The sequence below is a fragment of the Triticum urartu genome, chromosome 6 (genome assembly GCF_003073215.2).
Source record: "Triticum urartu cultivar G1812 chromosome 6, Tu2.1, whole genome shotgun sequence".
Taxonomy (NCBI): domain Eukaryota; kingdom Viridiplantae; phylum Streptophyta; class Magnoliopsida; order Poales; family Poaceae; genus Triticum; species Triticum urartu.
In genome coordinates this window covers 17,357,800-17,375,687 of record NC_053027.1, presented here as the reverse complement: position 1 = coordinate 17,375,687, position 17,888 = coordinate 17,357,800, and the positions used below count along the sequence as shown (strand labels likewise).

General features: G+C 42.5%; 2 protein-coding genes across 2 annotated transcripts; both read right to left on the bottom strand.

Moving 5' to 3' along the window:
* Window positions 1-6,296: 6,296 nt before the first annotated feature.
* On the bottom strand, window positions 6,297-7,253 carry LOC125516393 (WAT1-related protein At5g64700-like; the record flags this gene model as incomplete). The annotated part of the gene is made up of 1 exon (XM_048681861.1): window positions 6,297-7,253. A coding segment is annotated over one exon (792 nt), but the record flags the coding sequence as incomplete, so codon positions are not given.
* Window positions 7,254-14,193: 6,940 nt separating this feature from the next.
* On the bottom strand, window positions 14,194-17,200 carry LOC125513839. The gene is made up of 3 exons (XM_048679047.1): window positions 17,044-17,200; window positions 15,764-16,926; window positions 14,194-14,738 (listed from the first exon to the last, which is right to left on the bottom strand). Exons 1-3 carry the CDS (start codon window positions 17,067-17,069, stop codon window positions 14,704-14,706), a joined length of 1,224 nt encoding a protein of 407 aa, XP_048535004.1. The 5' UTR covers window positions 17,070-17,200; the 3' UTR covers window positions 14,194-14,703.
* Between the last annotated feature and the right edge of the window lie 688 nt (window positions 17,201-17,888).

Here is a 17,888-nt window from a genome sequence, read left to right as displayed (position 1 = left end):
CGGTGCTTGGATCGGTCGGATTGTGAAGACGTACGACTACATCAACCAAACGCTTCCGTTGTAGATCTACAAAGGGTACGTGGATCACACTCTCCTCTCGTTGCTATGCATCACCATGATCATGCGTGTGCGTAGGGAATTTTGAAATTACTACGAAACCCAACAATATACTTGATCACTTAGCTAGGATCCATCCAGTTCAAACTAATTTGCGGTTTCTTTCATAAATGATATATATAATAACTCATCATCATCACCATCATGACATATTAATATATAAACTCTTGCATCATATCATCACCAACAACAGTATACTAGCTAGCTAAAAATCATCGTAGTCGTCATTACCACTATTTAATCATCATAGTCATTACCGATATCTAATCACCACCAACACTAGCTTAAAGAAGAAACATTCACTTGTACCAAAAGCAAAGATATCATCGAGTTCAACATGGTCATGATATTATAGGCGTTCATAACAAGCAAATCACTCTTTGAGATTAAGTTCAGGACGAAGAATACGGACATGAGAGGACAAGTACTAAGAGCATGAACTAGCTAAATCACTCCTGCTGCTCCCTCTCAGGTAAAATAGCATAGAACATGTATAGCTCTCCTGATTCATCATACTGGAGCATGCAGATGAATCTGTCTCCTAATCGTGGGATGCGCTTCTCCTTGCTGCCCCCTAGTACTTCTCTGGGATCGTTAACAATTTTGCTCCAATCTTTCACTATTAAGCATTCATCGCTTTCAGAAATCCTGAATGCACTCATGTGCAATGTAGGATATCTTGGTCGTAAGCTAACCATTGATATGCGACCTTTTCTCTCGATCCACTGAGGCACAACTGTCATCGGGAGTCCCTGTTGAAGAACATCGTATAGTAATTAATATACTTAGCAATGAAAGCTTACCTTCAAAAATAATGTATGCAAAAGATGCACTAAGGACAAATAGTAAAAATCTTATCATCTTTCCATTATAGATGTGACCGTAGTTCAATACGATCACTATTGGTCGCACGTTTTGAGTACTAACATTTCTAAGTGCGGGAAGAAAAATTTTCTTGACAGTATGAAGATCCTCAAGCCATGAAACATAATGACTTATCTCCTCGCAGTTTAGTTCAGCCCCGGGACAGTAGTAGGTCCTCTCTACCAAGCGCCGGACATGTTTGCTTGAACCGAAATAAGCTGACAATAGAAATTAGTTGTCAACTATTTTTGAATAAACTATATCAAAGACATAAACATGGTTGAGAAAAACTCACATAATGGTAGAACTAGAGGCGTCTGCACATCGACCCAGATGTCGCTATTACCTTCAATATCATCTTCTGGACGAATATCAAAGGTGATAACCATATCAGGCTCAAATGCATAAGCCTTGCATAGTGCTTGCCAAGTTTTGCATTCAAAATGGGTGTATGTGTCTGCATTGTATAATTTGACGTTGAAAGTATACCCATACTCGGTCTTCAAGTAAACTCTCTTTACCTTCATATCATTCCTCGCACTGAAACCTATCTTATCCAAGAAAAAATTCTTGCATGGCAGGGAATGCGCTAGTAGAATAGTGAAAATATAAAATTATAAGTTGAAGCAAATGAAGCATAAGTCATGCTTTATTACGAAAAAATACTTGCCGTTGTGACTTACTGTATCCACTTCGAATGTCTCATCCAGCTTGATGCTGAAGCGCCTATTATTAACAAGAAAATTTCTGTCGCACAGGCCGTATTGGTCTTCACAGTGTTCGCACATAATGAAATCTTTTTTATCGTCAGACGACATTTCCTATGTTCATATAGGTGAAACATTAAACACTTACTATCTAACGTTAATTAATATTTAGCTAATTCTAATATTCATCTAACATTTGACATTAATATCTAACATATATTTCTATCTAATTCATCTAACATTTATATAAACTAAAAATATATATAAAAATAAAAAAAACAGAAAAAATCATTAACATTAACATCTAGCTAGTTAAGTTCTATATATAGGTGAAACATTACTAGTTCTATTATTTCAACTAATTCAACTAGTTCTATTAATTCAACTAATTCAACTAAGCATTTACTAAAAATAAACTAGTTATATTAATTCAACTAGTTCAAATCTCATATACCTAATTAATATCTGGCTAATTCATCTAACAATTGACATTAATATTTAACTTTTCTATCTAATTCATATCTAACATTCGACATTAATCTAACATTTTTATCTAGTTAATTCATCTAATTAACAATTTGACATACATTAATCTAAAAAACAGAAAACAGAAAATAAGTAAAATAAGTGTGTGTGTGTGTGTGTACGTACCAGCGGGGGCGGCGGCGTACGGGCGGCGGCGCGAGATGGCGACGACGGGGACGGCGCGACGGGGGCGGCGACCTCGATGACGGGGACGGCGACCTCGATGACGGGGACGGCCGGGGCGCGCGACGATGGGGACGGCCGGGGCACGTGACGACGGGGACGGGGACGGCCGGGGCACGCGACGATGGGGACGGGGAAGGCTGGGGCTCGCGCGACGACGGGGCCGGGGACGGCCGGGGCGCCACGACGGCGAGGGGGACGGGGACGGGGCACGATACAGAGCGGGGCGGGGGCGGCGACGAAGACAAACAGGAACTAACTGAAAATTTTCATAAGTATTATATATATAGGAGAGGCCTTTAGTACCGGTTGGAGCCACCAACCGGTACTAAAGGCCAACTTTTGCCAGGCCAAGAGGCGGGAAGAGTAGGCCATTAGTACCGGTTGGTGGCTCCAACCGATACTAAAGACCACCCTTTAGTACCGGTTGGAGCCACCAACCGATACTAAAGGTGGTGCGCTGCTGCACAAAGTATAGTCCCACCTCGCCGGGCGAAGGGCAGCCGCACTGGTTTATAAACCCAGCCGCGGTTGCCCTTTGGAACTCCTTTATAAAGCAGGCTTCTGGGCCTAACTACGGCACGCTACCCTGTGAGCCTGCTCGGCCTTGTGGGCCTGAAATTGCACGCCCGTGGTCTAGCAGGCCAATAGGGCAGCGCCCCAAATTTTTTATATAGTTTTTTTCTTTTCTACTTTATTTTTTTCTATTTATTTCTGAGTAGTTTTTTATATAGTTTTTTCTTTTCTGCTATATTTATCTTCTTCTATTTATTTCTGAGTAGTTTTTTTATATAGTTTTTTTCTTTTCTACTATTGTTTTTTTCTTTTCTGCTTTTTTCTTTTCTACTTTTTTCTTTTCTGCTTTATTTATTTTCTTCTATTCATTTATTTTTATATACCATGCCAAGTTGATGGTTGAAAGTTGATGGCGTGGCTTTGAATGGTGCATACTGAATGCACAAAAAGTCTGAAGTTATAATAAGTTTAAAAAATTGAAGTGCCGGTGTAACACATGAGTTTTCATCTGAAACCGGCCCTGATACTTTGAAAGAGATTGTCTAGTTTGTACACCAAGCGCATCCAGTTTTTGCCGTAACAGAAGAAGTCCGGAGTTGTAATAAGTTATTAAAAATAAAAAAGAGGTGCAATGCTCGTTGATTAGCTTCAAGCCTTTCGGAATAGTGTAAACTGCACTACACATAGCTCCGTGCAGTCTACCCTATTCCTTAAGGTTTGAAGCTAAGCAACGTGCAGGTGAGCATTGAGCCTCCTCTTCATCGTCTCTGCACTCAGGACTTATAAAACCGCTCCTACTGCCTCTCTCTTCGCGAGGTGGGACTAAAAAACAGCTTGCTAAGAAACTCTAGTACTGGTTCATGCCATGAACCGGTACTAAAGATGCTCGTGGGGCCCAGCCTGACCTGACACAACCTCATTAGTACCAGTTCGTGGCGCGAACCGGTGCTAAAGGTTCGCCACGAACCGGTACTAAAGAGCTCCTCCCGCCTAGCCGTTGGAACTGGCACTAATGGACACATTAGTGCCGGCTCAAATTCAAACAGGGACTAATGTGTCTCATTTTGTAGTGCTATTCAATTTCAGGGTCATTTAGCTCAAAACAAATCATTAAATGCATGAAAAATAGCAAATGAAGGCAGAAATGGTTGAAAGTTGATGATGTCGCTTTGAATGGTGCATACTGAATGCACAAAAAGTCTGGAGTTGTAATAAGTTTAAAAAAATGAAATGCCTTTGTAATAAATGAGTTTTCGTCAGAAACCCGGATACTTCGAAAGAGATTGTCCAGTTTGTAAACGAAGTGCATCCAGTTTTTTCCGTAACCCTCTGTACTTTTCTGCACATGCTATGTGGTTGAAATGATGATACCATGCCAAGGTTCGACTTTTTCAGAGTTCATTTGTAGTGCTTTTCAATTTCAGGGTCATGCTATGCGGGTGAAAATTGATGACGTCGCTTTGAATGGTGCATACAGAACGCAAAAAATATAAGAGCATTTAGATCATGATCTTATATTTGTTTACAGTCTGAATTGTCAATATGATCTTATACATCAAAAATACTTTGATCATCAATGATCTTTTTGTGTACAATCTAAATTGTCAATATGAGTTCTCAACGATTTGTAAACCGGTGAAGACTCATATTGCGGCCACAAATTCTACACATAGAGTTCAATGAAGACCAAGTGCTTGTGATAGTTTGAGAAGTAACATATTGAAGGTGGTAAAAACCTTGTTAGGGGAGCGAGGTGGGACTAAAAACAGCTTGCCATAACCTCATTAGTACCGGTTCGTGGTACGAACCAACACTAAATGGTGATGGTGGGGCCATAGCCTGACCGCAGGCTGCCACAGGCTCTTTAGTACCGGTTCGTGGCATGAACCGGTACTAAAGGTTAGCCATGAACCGGTACTATTGATCGCCGCCACGAACCGGTACTATTGATCACATTAGTGTCGGTTCTGTTACAAACCGGCACTAATGTGCTTCACATTTGACCCTTTTTCTACTAGTGATAGTAAGAGAAACGCTCCCACCCTTATTAGTGTACTAAACTTGTTAGCTATACCATCGAGCCAGTGATCATATATAGTCGCAAATTGATGGATACAAATTGGATGCTATTTGAATGGTTTACAATGTTGAACGCGTGAAAATTGCACTAGAAGAAGAGAATTAGTTTGTCTCATCATGAGCACAAAAACAATACTTCTGGCTTTCCAACCAATTATGGTGCATGAGGTTCTCCTTTGTTAGTACAATTCCACAACGATGGTACCACATAAAAATCTTAACATTAGTGATCTATATTTTCCACTCGAGTCTCCAAGTGCAAAAGCGCCTTATACATTGTGTCGACTGTGAAAGACCCATTTCGCTTTAGGTTCATTCAGTCCTTGCTTCAGGTGCATCGAATCCAAATGGACTAGAAGATTGTGCCATGGCAGAAGACGGCGGCCAAGAAAATCCTACCAAAAAGATATATCCGATGCGGAGGAGCTTAGAACTTGCACAATAGTATCATCCTTATTGCAAGCAATTTAGTACGATGTTGGATAGTGTTCCAGATAGTAGAATTTCCCAATAACTTCTCCCCCAGAAGAAAATATCGGAATTATCCTCGACCATGAGCGAACGAAAATGAAAAAGATCTGTCTTTGCCGCCAAGGGTCATGCCCAAAAATGTGATCCCCAGGCTTCCAACTTGCTTGAGACGTAGCTTTCCGGACTAAATACTTTTTGTGCAAGATGGTTAGCCATACACGATCCTCGGTAACAAGCTAGTAAAACCATTTACTAAGTATATGGCTAGGCAATGCCAGTCTTCGAGAGGAATACCCAGCTTTATACGCCATTGCTCGCGATAAGAGTAATACTATTGCGCAAGTGCTTAGTTCATCCCCGCCGAATATTTCGTTCAGGCGGGATTTGATTGGCCCCCGACTTTTGTCATGGCATAATATTTTATCCCGTCTGGATTCGATTAATCTGACACAAGGTCGGGATGTGTTTCACTGGAAACTCACAACATCAGGGTCTTACACAGTAGACTCGATGTACCGTGCGCTTATGCATTCCGAGGTGCCAGTGAATAATAACAAGAAAATCTAGAAGTCAAAGATTCCACTAAAAGTTAAAATCTGCTGCTCTGTATTGAGGCACAAAATAATATCGCACAGATCCCACCACTACAACGAACTGTCCAGATATGGAGTCCATTTGTGCTGGTGCACACAAACTCCACGTCCCTTGTTGTTGAGCTACACAAAATTCTCATTACATAGCATGTATCTGTTTTGTGAGTTCTCTTACCCACACTAAACCACAAAGATCTTCTCTAGCTACTCCTAATTAAAGGGGCAGAACGTAGGTCGTTCGTTAGTTTGTTACTAGATGTTCGTTAATAAAGTTTCCAATAATACATTGCTTGTGCTCAGATGGGTGAACTATTATACATTTCACTCAAGAGTCTCTGTCAAACTAACAACTCCTCGTGGCCGACCTGCTTGATGCATGCCCGTAAGAGAACCCTGTATTTCGCAGCTACACCTGTGAAGCCATCTTGATATTCTTCTCCTCCAACTTTATCTTATCCTCCTTGTCACCATTACGAGCGTTACTACTGCAGCATCCTTGTTTCACGGTGGATGCTGCTGATGCAGGAGCTAGACTAGGTGGCGGTGGCGGTGGCGGTGGCGGTGGCTGTTGCTGCTCCTTGCTCTTCCCCAAGAGCACGCTGTACAGCCCGGCGACCAGCAGCGCCCCGCCAAGGACGCTGCCGAGGTGAACGACCTCACCGAGGAAGAAGGAGGAGCAGAACATGGTGAGCACGAGCCCTACCGGATTAGTCATGGCCAGAAACACCGGGCCTCGCCTCTCGATGCACCACGCCTGCAGGTAGAAGGACACCCCCGTCACCACGAACCCGGAGTAGGCCACGGCGACGAGCCCCACATCCAGCCGTAGCCTCCACACGACGGACATGTCCTTCCCGAAAGCGGTCATCGCAGCCGCCAGGGCGAGGGACTGTGCCGTGCTGAGCAGGCATTGCAGTGTCGTGGCCAGCAACTTGTTGGGGTACTCCGTGAGGAGGCGCGCTTGGAGGACGATCCAGAGCGACCACGTCAGGTTGGCCAGGAGCATCAGGAACGTGCCTTTCATCCAATCCCCTTGCTTCCCGCCGGCCATGGCGGCAGCGAAGGCGCGGTGGTGGTTGAGGGGGTTGAGCGGCGGGCCGGCATAGAGGGCGATGACGAGGACCCCGGCGACACAGAGCGCGACGCCGGCGAGCTTTGCTTTGCCCGAGGCGGTGTGGAACTTGATGGCTTCGAAATGTCACCTTCTTCCCTGCATCCGTCGACATGCCTAGCTTCTTCTCCCGACTGATCGACAAGTATTCACTTCTCACTGATGAGTATGCCTTATATAATCAAAGCTCAACCGGGAATGCACCTATGCTCATGTTTAAACTAAGTACTCCCTATTCATCTATAGATGCTCATGTTTAAACTAAGTACTACCTTCCTCTATAGTGCGCATACATTCTAGCTCCAATACCAATGCATGACATGGATGTTGTAGTATGGATGAAAGCAGCCTCGCTGCAGCAGCCTGTCCTACGCACTATGGAGAGAAGATTCTAACCAGGGTTAGTTTCGTCCAAACATGCATGTGGCTGCAAATGCGCACTACAATTTGGAATCCCAGCCAAAAAAATACACGCACTACAATTTGGAATGGATGGAGTATTAGCTAGTGGGTTTTCTTCCTTATCTTTTTGTGACAATGTTAGCCTTTTCTCTCTTTTCTTTTTGTGACAATGTTGCTTTTTCTCTGGCTTGCTCAGATTCACACATTTTATGTCTTTGGGCAAACAGTGATGTATCTCTCATCTTTCTTTCCCTTTGGAAAAGATCTGATGCGGTTGCATAGCACTTTAGTTTGGTCAGTGCTCACTGCGCATTTGGGAAACTAGCTAGCTAGCTAGTGTTGTACCCCTCTTGCTTCCTCCAAAATATATGTGATCAATCGTTATTTATTGGAGGGGTGAGAATGTACCGGCTAGTGTGTGTCTTGTGGCAATGATTTTTTTTTCCCATTAGGGGATGTCCTCCTACACCATCCACCCTGCAATGTGCATTCGGATCTCCACTATGTCCATAGTGTCTTCTGCTGCAACTACGTTTTTGTTTATTCGAGCATAATTGTTAATATTACACATTTCAATATACATAAAATCAGCTGGATTTTCGTGTGTTAAACTAGGAAAATATTGCAAGGTTTTTTTCAACGCACTTGACATCCTAGAATTCATGCCGCCAGATTCTTAAAAATTATATAATTAGATTTACCGTTTAAACATTTTCATAATATAAGCTGCGATATGGGTGGTGATTATGATAATCTCAGTTGTCATATATACCAGTTATTGTCTAGTCTATCATTTGTTTTACTAACTTTTTCTTAATTTCTTGGCTATTTCATATAATAATTTATTGATTATAGATTAAGTTTAGGACAACAAAATTAAGCAACCCCAAATGAGCCGAAATCTCAAGTAGATAAAAAGAATGGAACGCCTCTAACTCACTTTGGATAATTCTAATTAAGTTAGCCTTTTTCTTTAACCACCACAGGCCATCCTCTTCTTTTTTTTAAGGTAAGAAAGACCACGGAGGCTCATCCTCATTCTTTTCACCAAGATGAAAATCAAACATTGACGACGACTAATCAATGCCAAATATTTACCGGCTGGTGTCACTTACAATTGCATGCAAGCTAAAACATAAGCCTTTGCACATGGGGGCTACGTGCAACTAGATGGCGTTTTAAAAACACCACTATCTCAAAAAGAGAAAAAACTAAAAAAAACAGTGGTGAACATGCAACTCCCCGCCCCTCCCATACCGCGAGAAAACACCACTTTATTGTTGTCGCGTTGAAGTCGTGCAGTTGTGGTCGGGCCACATTTGCAGTTGCGTGCCTAGTCGCAGATGTGCAACTATCCTCCTCCCCTGACAAAACACCACCAAGTTTGCAGTTGCACTGAAGACGTATAAAATCAGTCAGGTATGGTAGTTGCAGTTGCATGCCTAGTAATAGACATGCTACTACCCCTCTCCTCAACAAAACATCAGAATTGCAGTTGCGTTGAAGACATACAACTGTAGTCATGGCCGACAGTAACAATTTAGCAATTGTGTGCTTAATGCCGGACATGCAACTGCCCCCTCCCCTCGATAAAACACCATAGAGTTGCAGCCGCCTTGAAGACATGTACTTACAGTCCGAGGCAACACTTGCAGTTGCTTGCGTGGTAGCAGACATGCAACTCCTCCTCTTGGAAAAGCAGATGTAATAAGACCCCATGCTTCAGGTTCCTATATATCATCAATTACTATGAAGTATATACAAAAAATGCAACACAAGTAAGAAACAAAGTAGTAGTGGAATCTTAGTAAACTTAGAAGAGGGTCACTTATAATTTCAAATATATCTATGTAAAGCACACCCATTACATGTGGATTAGTGTAATATATCTATGTAAAACACACCCATTGCATGTGGATTAGTGGATGGCACCACCAGATATGCATGCAAATTAGGTCAAAGTATAATGGAATGCCAATGCATAAAAAGATCGGATTTCAAATTCTTAATTAATGTAGGTTGTTTATATACCCCCATCACCATGTGCTTCTTTTGTGTGTGGGTGGGGGAGGGTGATGTGCACCTCTTATCCTCGAGAAATTTTTCATGTTTGTCTTTGAGCTGCAACACTTCCACGTTTGCTGCATATAAATCCTCTCCAAATTCGAAAATAATGTCCATTAGAGCTTTTTTCACATGGCAATGTTGCACATGCAATGCACGTCTCTGTTGATATAAATTCAATCAAAAGTACATTAGAAGTCTATGAAAAACATAAACACTAACTAGTTTAATTTATCTCTCCGTACGTTCAATAAGGATATATCATTAAGTTTGTTATGTGCCAGGAAATAAAAGTATTTATAGTGAAGAGACTATAGAGGGATCATAAATTCTGCCTCTTCTGGAATAAAAATTATACCATTTGCATGAAGAAATTTGAAATCCAAGCATATAACTCATGGTCAAGCTTGTATTTTGATAAAAAAAAATATTACATTTTTATAGACTAAGAGTTATATGTTCGACAATGTACAATCCAGTCATGGAAATGTTTGAGGAGGATTACATTTTTATAGACTAACTTAGTCTAAATTTTGTTTGAAATCCAAGCATATAACTCATGGTAAAGGGATCATAAATTCTGCCTCTTCTGGAATGAAAATTGTACATTTTTACTGTTCCTCTTCGACCTTTCCTTCAATTACACAATAAAAATGAAAAATAATATGAATACAGTGCAATCCATGACTGGACCAACAATTGTCGAACAACGGCTAACTTGTTCCAAACAACTATAAAATTAATCATCCTAATACGAACTTTCCCTTGCCAATAAAAATAACGTACTTCTTTTTTTATGTTGTTGTGGGTTGATTTTTCTTGCATCTTTTTATATCTAATAAAAGGTTGCATACTATGCACCAATGCTTATTTACTATAGCAGAGCTGAGTAATTTAAGCATATATGTTCTACCAATCAGCATTGGTTATTAAGTAAAAACTTGATTTATCTACTAAGCATCTCATATATCTGAAGAAGATCAAAATATGTGTGTGGACGGTTCTTTTCTTCCATATACACTAGTAGAAAGACGACTTTTAGTACAGGTTCGTAAGGACCTTTAGTACCGGTTCTGGAACCGGCACTAAAGAGTGGAGACTAAAGGTCCCCCCTTTAGTCCCGGTTCAACACGAACCGGGACCAAAGGCCCACCACGTGGCACGAGGCGCGCCGTGGTCTGGGGACCTTTAGTACCGGTTTTTTCTGATTTATTTTTGAAATAAAGCAAAAACAGCCCGTCTACTGGGCCGGCACGGCCTGCATATGACTAGAAACCCAACCTCTAGTTGGGCCAAGATGCAGCTCCGTACGGCCCAGTAGGCCCCACAGGGCAGAAGACTTGCAATAGGCCCACAAAGGCCTGCTTAGAGAGGAGCTCGACACGGTAGCCGCGGCGGGGCTTATAAACCGATGCGAGCTCCTCTCAACTAGCGAGGTGGGACTAAACATTATGCACTGCGGGTGGCAGCGCACCACCTTTAATACCGGTTGGTGGCTCCGGGGGGGGGGGGGGGGGGGGGTTCTTTAGTATCGGTTGGAGCCACCAACCCGTACTAAAGGCCACCACATCTTTAGTACCGGTTCGTGGTACGAACCGGTACTAAAGGTTCATCACAAACTGGTACTAATGAGCGCCGCCCGCCTAGTCGTTGGAACCGGCACTATTGGTCACATTAGTGCCAGCTTAAATACAAACCGGGATTAATGAGCTAAACATTTTACCCTTTTTCTACTAGTGATATTGTCTAACAGTGGATGGAAATGTGCCTGCCGATCAGCAACTATCAAGTAAGTATGCCACCACCGTTAATGTTGGTTGGCTGAATCTGTTTCTCAATTCGATATTTAGTTGTCGATTTCTCGGGTAGGAAATCCAATTGCTATTGAAAATTAGTTGTGAGTTGATAGTTTCGGGTTCGTGATTTTTGTGGGATAGATTCCAGTTTAGGTTATTTAGATACACGTCAAATTATGTACTGTGAGTGTGGAGTAGTTTGATGCTCCTAAGAAAACGACAGAGATACAAGTGTTTGCATTGGGTAAACGACTTCAATCTTTTATGAATGCTGGAGCCAAGGAAAGCATTCATAAAAGCATCCTTCCATATTTATTTGAAGCATATGTATTTGGTCACCAATGGTCATGGAAAGATTATCCTGAATTGCTTGACGTTGGAAGAGAAATAGTGGTCAAATTGAAGGGTTTCCCTCTTGCAGCAAAAATTGTAAGTCGATTACTACGAAGCCGGCTTACATTCTACCATTGGACAAGAGTTCTGGAGAGTAAAGAATGGGAGTTACAAACTGGCAACTATGACATTATGCCAGCTCTGAAGCTAAGAGCATCTCCAGCCGCGCCCCCAACAAGGCCCCCCAGGCGACTTTTCGGCCGCCGGCGCCAAAAAATCGTCCCAGTCACGCCCCCAAGGGCCCAATTTTCACCGGCTCTTTCAATGCACTAGTATTTTTACAATAGTTTGAATAATCTTTTTGATCTGTGAAATACATTCTCATACCTTTGCTTTGCTGCTCTTATCATACTGTTATTTGTCAGTGTTGCTTATCTTCATGCTTTTCTTGTGCCTTAGGTTAATAGCCGAGAGCTGAAGCCGATCGTACTACCACATAGTTCTCATGTTGTTGCACTTCCACAAGCATGCCCAAACAACTCATCTGGGGGTATTTTGATGTATGTGATTCTCACACTGAACTCTTGTTTGATCTCACTTGTAGGAAATTGGCAAAGATTTTTCTATCTGATATGCTATTTAATTTTTTATTTTATCTTTGTGGTGTTGTCTATCTGTTACAGGCCACTTGATCTTTGTGATGCAACAAATCCGAGCCTCGAGATGCAGTCACACCTGGTAGCGGAAACCAGGTTTGTCATGCAAATGGGATGACACTGTCGAATGCACATGGTTCTGCAGGTCCTACTCCTCCACCTCCTACTCCAAATCCAAATCGAAATTTTAGGTTACCAGGGTCTCCTGGTATGGTTCTGGGCAGCAACTTTGGCCACCTTCCTCCACCATCACCAGCTTATGCTTTTTTATGCCCGTTTGCAGCCTCCTGTCCTCCTCCATCAGTAGCTTGCGCTTTTCTGGCGTTCATGAGTTCGAGTGCTTCAGTAAGGAGCTCGAGGATGCCCTTCAGCTCCTGACCTCCCTCCAGATGTTCGAATTTCATGATTGCGACAAGCTGCAGTGCCTCCCTGCAGGGCTACAAAGACTTCCCAGCCTTCCAATCACCGCGCAAGGACGGCGTCCCAACTTCTCTGCGACATTTCAATCAACGTTTATGGTGCCTTCAAATCGCTGTCCAATGACAGCCTCCCAAGTTCTCTTCAATTATTATCGATCTCTACCTGCCCTTCCTCGGAATTGCTGCCCAAGGATAGCCTCCCAATTCACTGCAGTTCTCAAGCATTGGTCTTTGTGATACCCTGAAATCACTGCCTGATGGTGGCCTCCCAAGTTTGCTGCACGACTTGACGATATCTCAATGTGCTCTGAAATCACTGCCCGGTGGTGGCCTCCCAAGTTCGCTGCAAGACTTGACGATGTCACATTGTCATGCTCTGAAATCACTGCCCGATGGTGGCCTCCCAAATTCCCTACAAAGGTTAGATGTCCGCTTTGGCAACTGTCAGGAGCTAATGAGGCAGTGCCGCAAGTTGAAAGGAACCATCCCAATAATGAAAGACCAATCCAAGGTAACAGGCGTACGGGGCGTCTGTCCCCTCTCCTTCCGATCAGACACGGCTGTGGGCAGCACAGACCGGTGTCCTCCGCCGTGGCGATGATGGCGTCGGCATGGTGGAGGCAGCGGTGTGGTAGCAATCCTAGTACTCTTCTTGCATCACGACAACGATCTGTATGATCGGTCGTCCTCGATCTGGCCGTTGACGTGTTCCGGAACTGCTGCCAGAGATCTTGCATAAGGATATCTGGATTAGATAAAATCCGGTCATGCACGTTCATATCAGCCTACGCGGCTCCATGAGGGCGCGGCGTGAAACTATGTTGTTTGTTGACACCACGGGACATGTCGGTATCCCGATTCCATGGTGTAGACAGCAGTGGAGGTAATTAAGCATCTCAAGAGTTAGACAACTGAAAAGTAGTTGCGTGATGAAGGTCAAATATTACGCGGCACTCAAAGTCAAATGCTACAATTGTTCCAGCCTGCAGGCTCATCAGGTTCTTGTAGTCCTCGCACTGCAGTCAGATCACTAGCTACCTTTATCACTGGAAAATCCAGTGTTAACACTGGGACACAAGTACACTAATTAAAAACAACAGCAATAAAGGGCATCCATATCTAGTATTTCTAGATATAACATCAAAGGAGTATAAATGAGCACCTGATCCAGTTACAGATACTCCCTCTGTAAACAAATGTAGGAGCTTTTAAATCACTACTTTAGTGATCTAAACGCTCTAATATTTCTTTACGGAGGGAGTATATAGCATCCAAATCAAGCGCCAAGTTAACCTGTGACCAGCTCAAAACACAGCTAAAGGATACTGTACTCACTTCTCTAAGAAGAAACATATTATACATCAGAAGAAAGATAAATAACTAAATGAGTAAAAAAAATCTGCCTCAAGTACTTGTTAGTTATGCAATGACGATTACAATCTATACAGTGCTAGGATACTCAGAACCTGCCTGATCCAAATTCAAGACTCAATAGCAGTAGCAGAAATTCAAAGCTCTTATCTCACCACCTGATAGGTCCTCAAAATTAAACTTGCTAGAGTACACACTGCTAATTAGAACACAGTTTGCAGGTACAAACAACATAACAAATAGGCACATACTGGACTGTGTTGGCATGCAATACAGGTTGGTAGCAGGTATTTCCAAACATAACGGTACAAAGATTCTTGGAAACAGTTAGGATTTCCTAGCAAATATAGGAGCACCTGATCCAGTTAAATAGAACATCCTAATTCAGTACGCAATAAACAACCGACTGAAAACACAGCTTGTGGATACCACTACACTTGCTTCTCTAAGACAGATTTTATGTCGACGGACCCAGTTGCCACGAGAGAAATGCAGCTCACTCTTCTTTGATCCAAGACTGAGGTGGCCTCTCTGCTCCAAGAAAAACAGAACATAGATCAGGACAGAGATGTAATTAAGCATAACAAGATCTGGACAATTTAGAAGCCAATCAGCTGTACAATGGAAATCAAATATTAGCCGGTACTAAGTCAATATGATACAAATATTGACACCCAAACAGATTTATTTACAGTTCACCCACTAAAACATACCAATTGGTCATAGAAGAAGGCAAGATGAACATCACCCAACTACCCTACATGTTTTTAGCTAGGTTGCACTTTGCACTTTTCATAAGTACAGGAAAAATGTATTGTCACATATTCATAATTGAAATCCATGTGAGAGATAACATACTTCAACATACAGACATGGAAGTTGATTCCGTTGTATACAAACATTCAGGAAACACTAATGATTAACAATCCAAGGCATCATATCTTGAGGATCATGGTTCAAAGGATATCCCCTGTCGTTCTAATTTCTCTTATCCATTGCTGCATCAACCAGAGACAAAAGGCAAACTTTCCAGGATCATCCTTGAGTGCGGGAAATCTGGGAGGCCAGATCATCCTAAATTGGCAGATACTATTATAGATGCGTGGCTCATTTCCTGTCAACTCATACACTTTAAACAGCACCTTGCACTTGATATCTCGGTAGAGTATGCATCGATCCATTTAGATCGATACAAGCACAGACTGATAGCATTTTGTTTACACACATAGTGATTACCAAGCAGCAATAACTTTTATTATACTTCTGATATAGATTCAGTCTATTTCAATAATAAATAATGATATAGTTTAAGCTCTCATAAGGGTAGTGGCCAAGGAATGGAAATGGAACCCCCCTCGACTTGCATTGCCCTAACATGACCATTCTGACAAAACAGAAAAACTCAATTTACTCTGACACCGACTCGAGCATATCAATTCTGACCATTCTGACAAATATCTTGCCAACCTTGAAGCACACCAATGATATCAAATCAAGCATTTACCATAAGTAAATGTAATGAATTCAACGGAAGAAATTACTCTACGATGTATTACCTGCAATGTAGAAATTTGTATATGGATAATACATTCTGAAGTGTGTGCATTCTCGCCTTCCAATATATCTGAACTGCGCCGACTCGAGCTGGAGGATGAAATCATGAGAATCCGAAGATAGAAATATCGCATTTGTGTCCTCATCATACCCCGCCAACAGGATGACATTTTTCCTGCGCGCGGGTTTTGAAAAGAGCTCGTCCAGTTGAACACATTTCTGCAGCACCCATGAGACAATACCATCACCGTTTGACTTCCTCCCCCATAACTCAATGCTCAGTTTTAACTTTGAAAGAACCGCAAGGCCAAGGCAATTATCCTCTCCTCGTAAGATCTGAAAGGACATGTCGACGCTAGAACCAGTAACATGGGCATATGTTGTCGGCTTCTCAATCACAACAAGGGTTTGCCTTTCAAAATCAAACTCAAGGATGTTGGCTCCAGAGAGCAACCAGTAAAGTGCATTCCCAACCATGACGCTGGGCCTTGCCGCATTAGCAATCTTGCATGTATCCGTCATGGATATAATATCTCCCCATGTATTAGACTTGGAGTCGTAGAGGCAAACAGATACCTTTGTTTGGTTAGCGAAATCTTCCTGGCACACCAGTACCAGTTCGAATGTGCTCAAGCAGTTCTCGTTGTGCAAGTGCTGATGAACGTCGCGGGCAGAGCACATCACCGCTGCGCTCACAACAGAGGTTTCAAAGCCATGACTGACTGCTGGTGGAAAAGCCACGTGGTTTTTGCCCCCGGTGGTGGGTTCCCAAATGATGGCCTTATGGCGCGCGCAGTCGAGGACGAGGGTGATGCCATTGCGGCAGCCAAGGAAGACGCCACCTAGAGAATAAGGATCAGACAGGTTCTCCGGCAACGCTGCTGCAATGAGGTCCAACTGGTCCGAAATTGGAGTGAAGATGGGGGCTTCATTAAATTGTTGGTAGAAGAAGCCGAGGAGCTTCCAATGGTGTTTGCGGAAGCGCCCGAGGAATTGGGGGTCGAAGAGGATGCGGCGCCATCGCTTGTAGATGAGGGAGGTGTTGCGGAGGGAGGATGGCTTCGGAGTGAGGCGGAGGAGGATCTCAATTAGGAGGTCATCATCACTGAGCACCTTGGACACAGAGTCAGTTGGTGTCAAAGAACACTCGGGCCTGGCATCAACCCTGAAATGCAGCAACAGCCACAACAAATCAATAAATACGGATGCATATATAACTTTACATGCATCTGGCGGACCAGCCTAATATACAGAAAGTGAAGGGAGAAATTAGAGGTCTTACCCTTGGGGAATCTCAACAGGTTCCATCCTATCTGTCGCAGCACCCTCTCCTCTCTTTCCCACAGCTGTCAAAACAATGAAATGTAAGGCTTATGAGCGGGAATCAAGCTAGGTTTTCCACTAGGACAAAACAGAAAACGAAAAAGTTACGAGGAGATGGAGAAGGGGTGTCCTGACCTCAAATGTTCAGTGTCTGTGATCATATATAGATAACCCTTATTACTTGCATACTTGATCATTTGCCATATTACTTTGTATCTATTAATCATTTGCCCCAATATTAGATTGGTCGATTGATCATTTGCCCTATATTACCCCCCTACCCCATTAATCAATTTCCACATATTAGATTGATCTATTGATCTTTTGTACCGTATTACCTTGTCTTTAATCATTTCCCCAATATTAGACTATTCTACTGATCATTTGCCTCATATTGCACATACACACAAGAGAATTGGCCTACACCTATATGCAGATTAGGTATGCATATAACTTAATTCCTACTTTTCTTGTCTCTGATTGATCCTTAGCAAAAGGATCAAACTCATGGTTCTGCAACCCAAACGACAATTATAAAACAGTAGGCATCAATTGTTGACCGAGAGTAAGTGTAGTGCTACAACAAGGCACTGTGGTAGTGCCAATTTCAAATCCAAATCTGGTCTTACTTATAATCAAACTGCACCAAACTTAATATAATGACAAATCTGGGACTGCAAATGTAAAGCAAAGTTGGTAACCTTGTTCTGGTATGCCTAAATCAATTTACTCACAAATATCTTGTCAGCCTTTAAGCAGACCAATGAGCCAATGATATCACATCAAACATGTACCATAAGTAAT

What these genes read in the sequence shown, in the direction of transcription:
- LOC125513839 (XM_048679047.1), bottom strand. Translation starts at nt 17,069, where the DNA reads ATGGAACCTGTTGAGATTCCCCAAGG. An exon ending in CCTGTTGAGATTCCCCAAGG is followed by an intron (nt 16,927 to 17,043) that starts GTAAGACCTCTA and finishes GCTGCATTTCAG; the next exon opens with GGTTGATGCCAGGCCCGAGT. An exon ending in TACAAATTTCTACATTGCAG is followed by an intron (nt 14,739 to 15,763) that starts GTAATACATCGT and finishes TTCTTGGAGCAG; the next exon opens with AGAGGCCACCTCAGTCTTGG.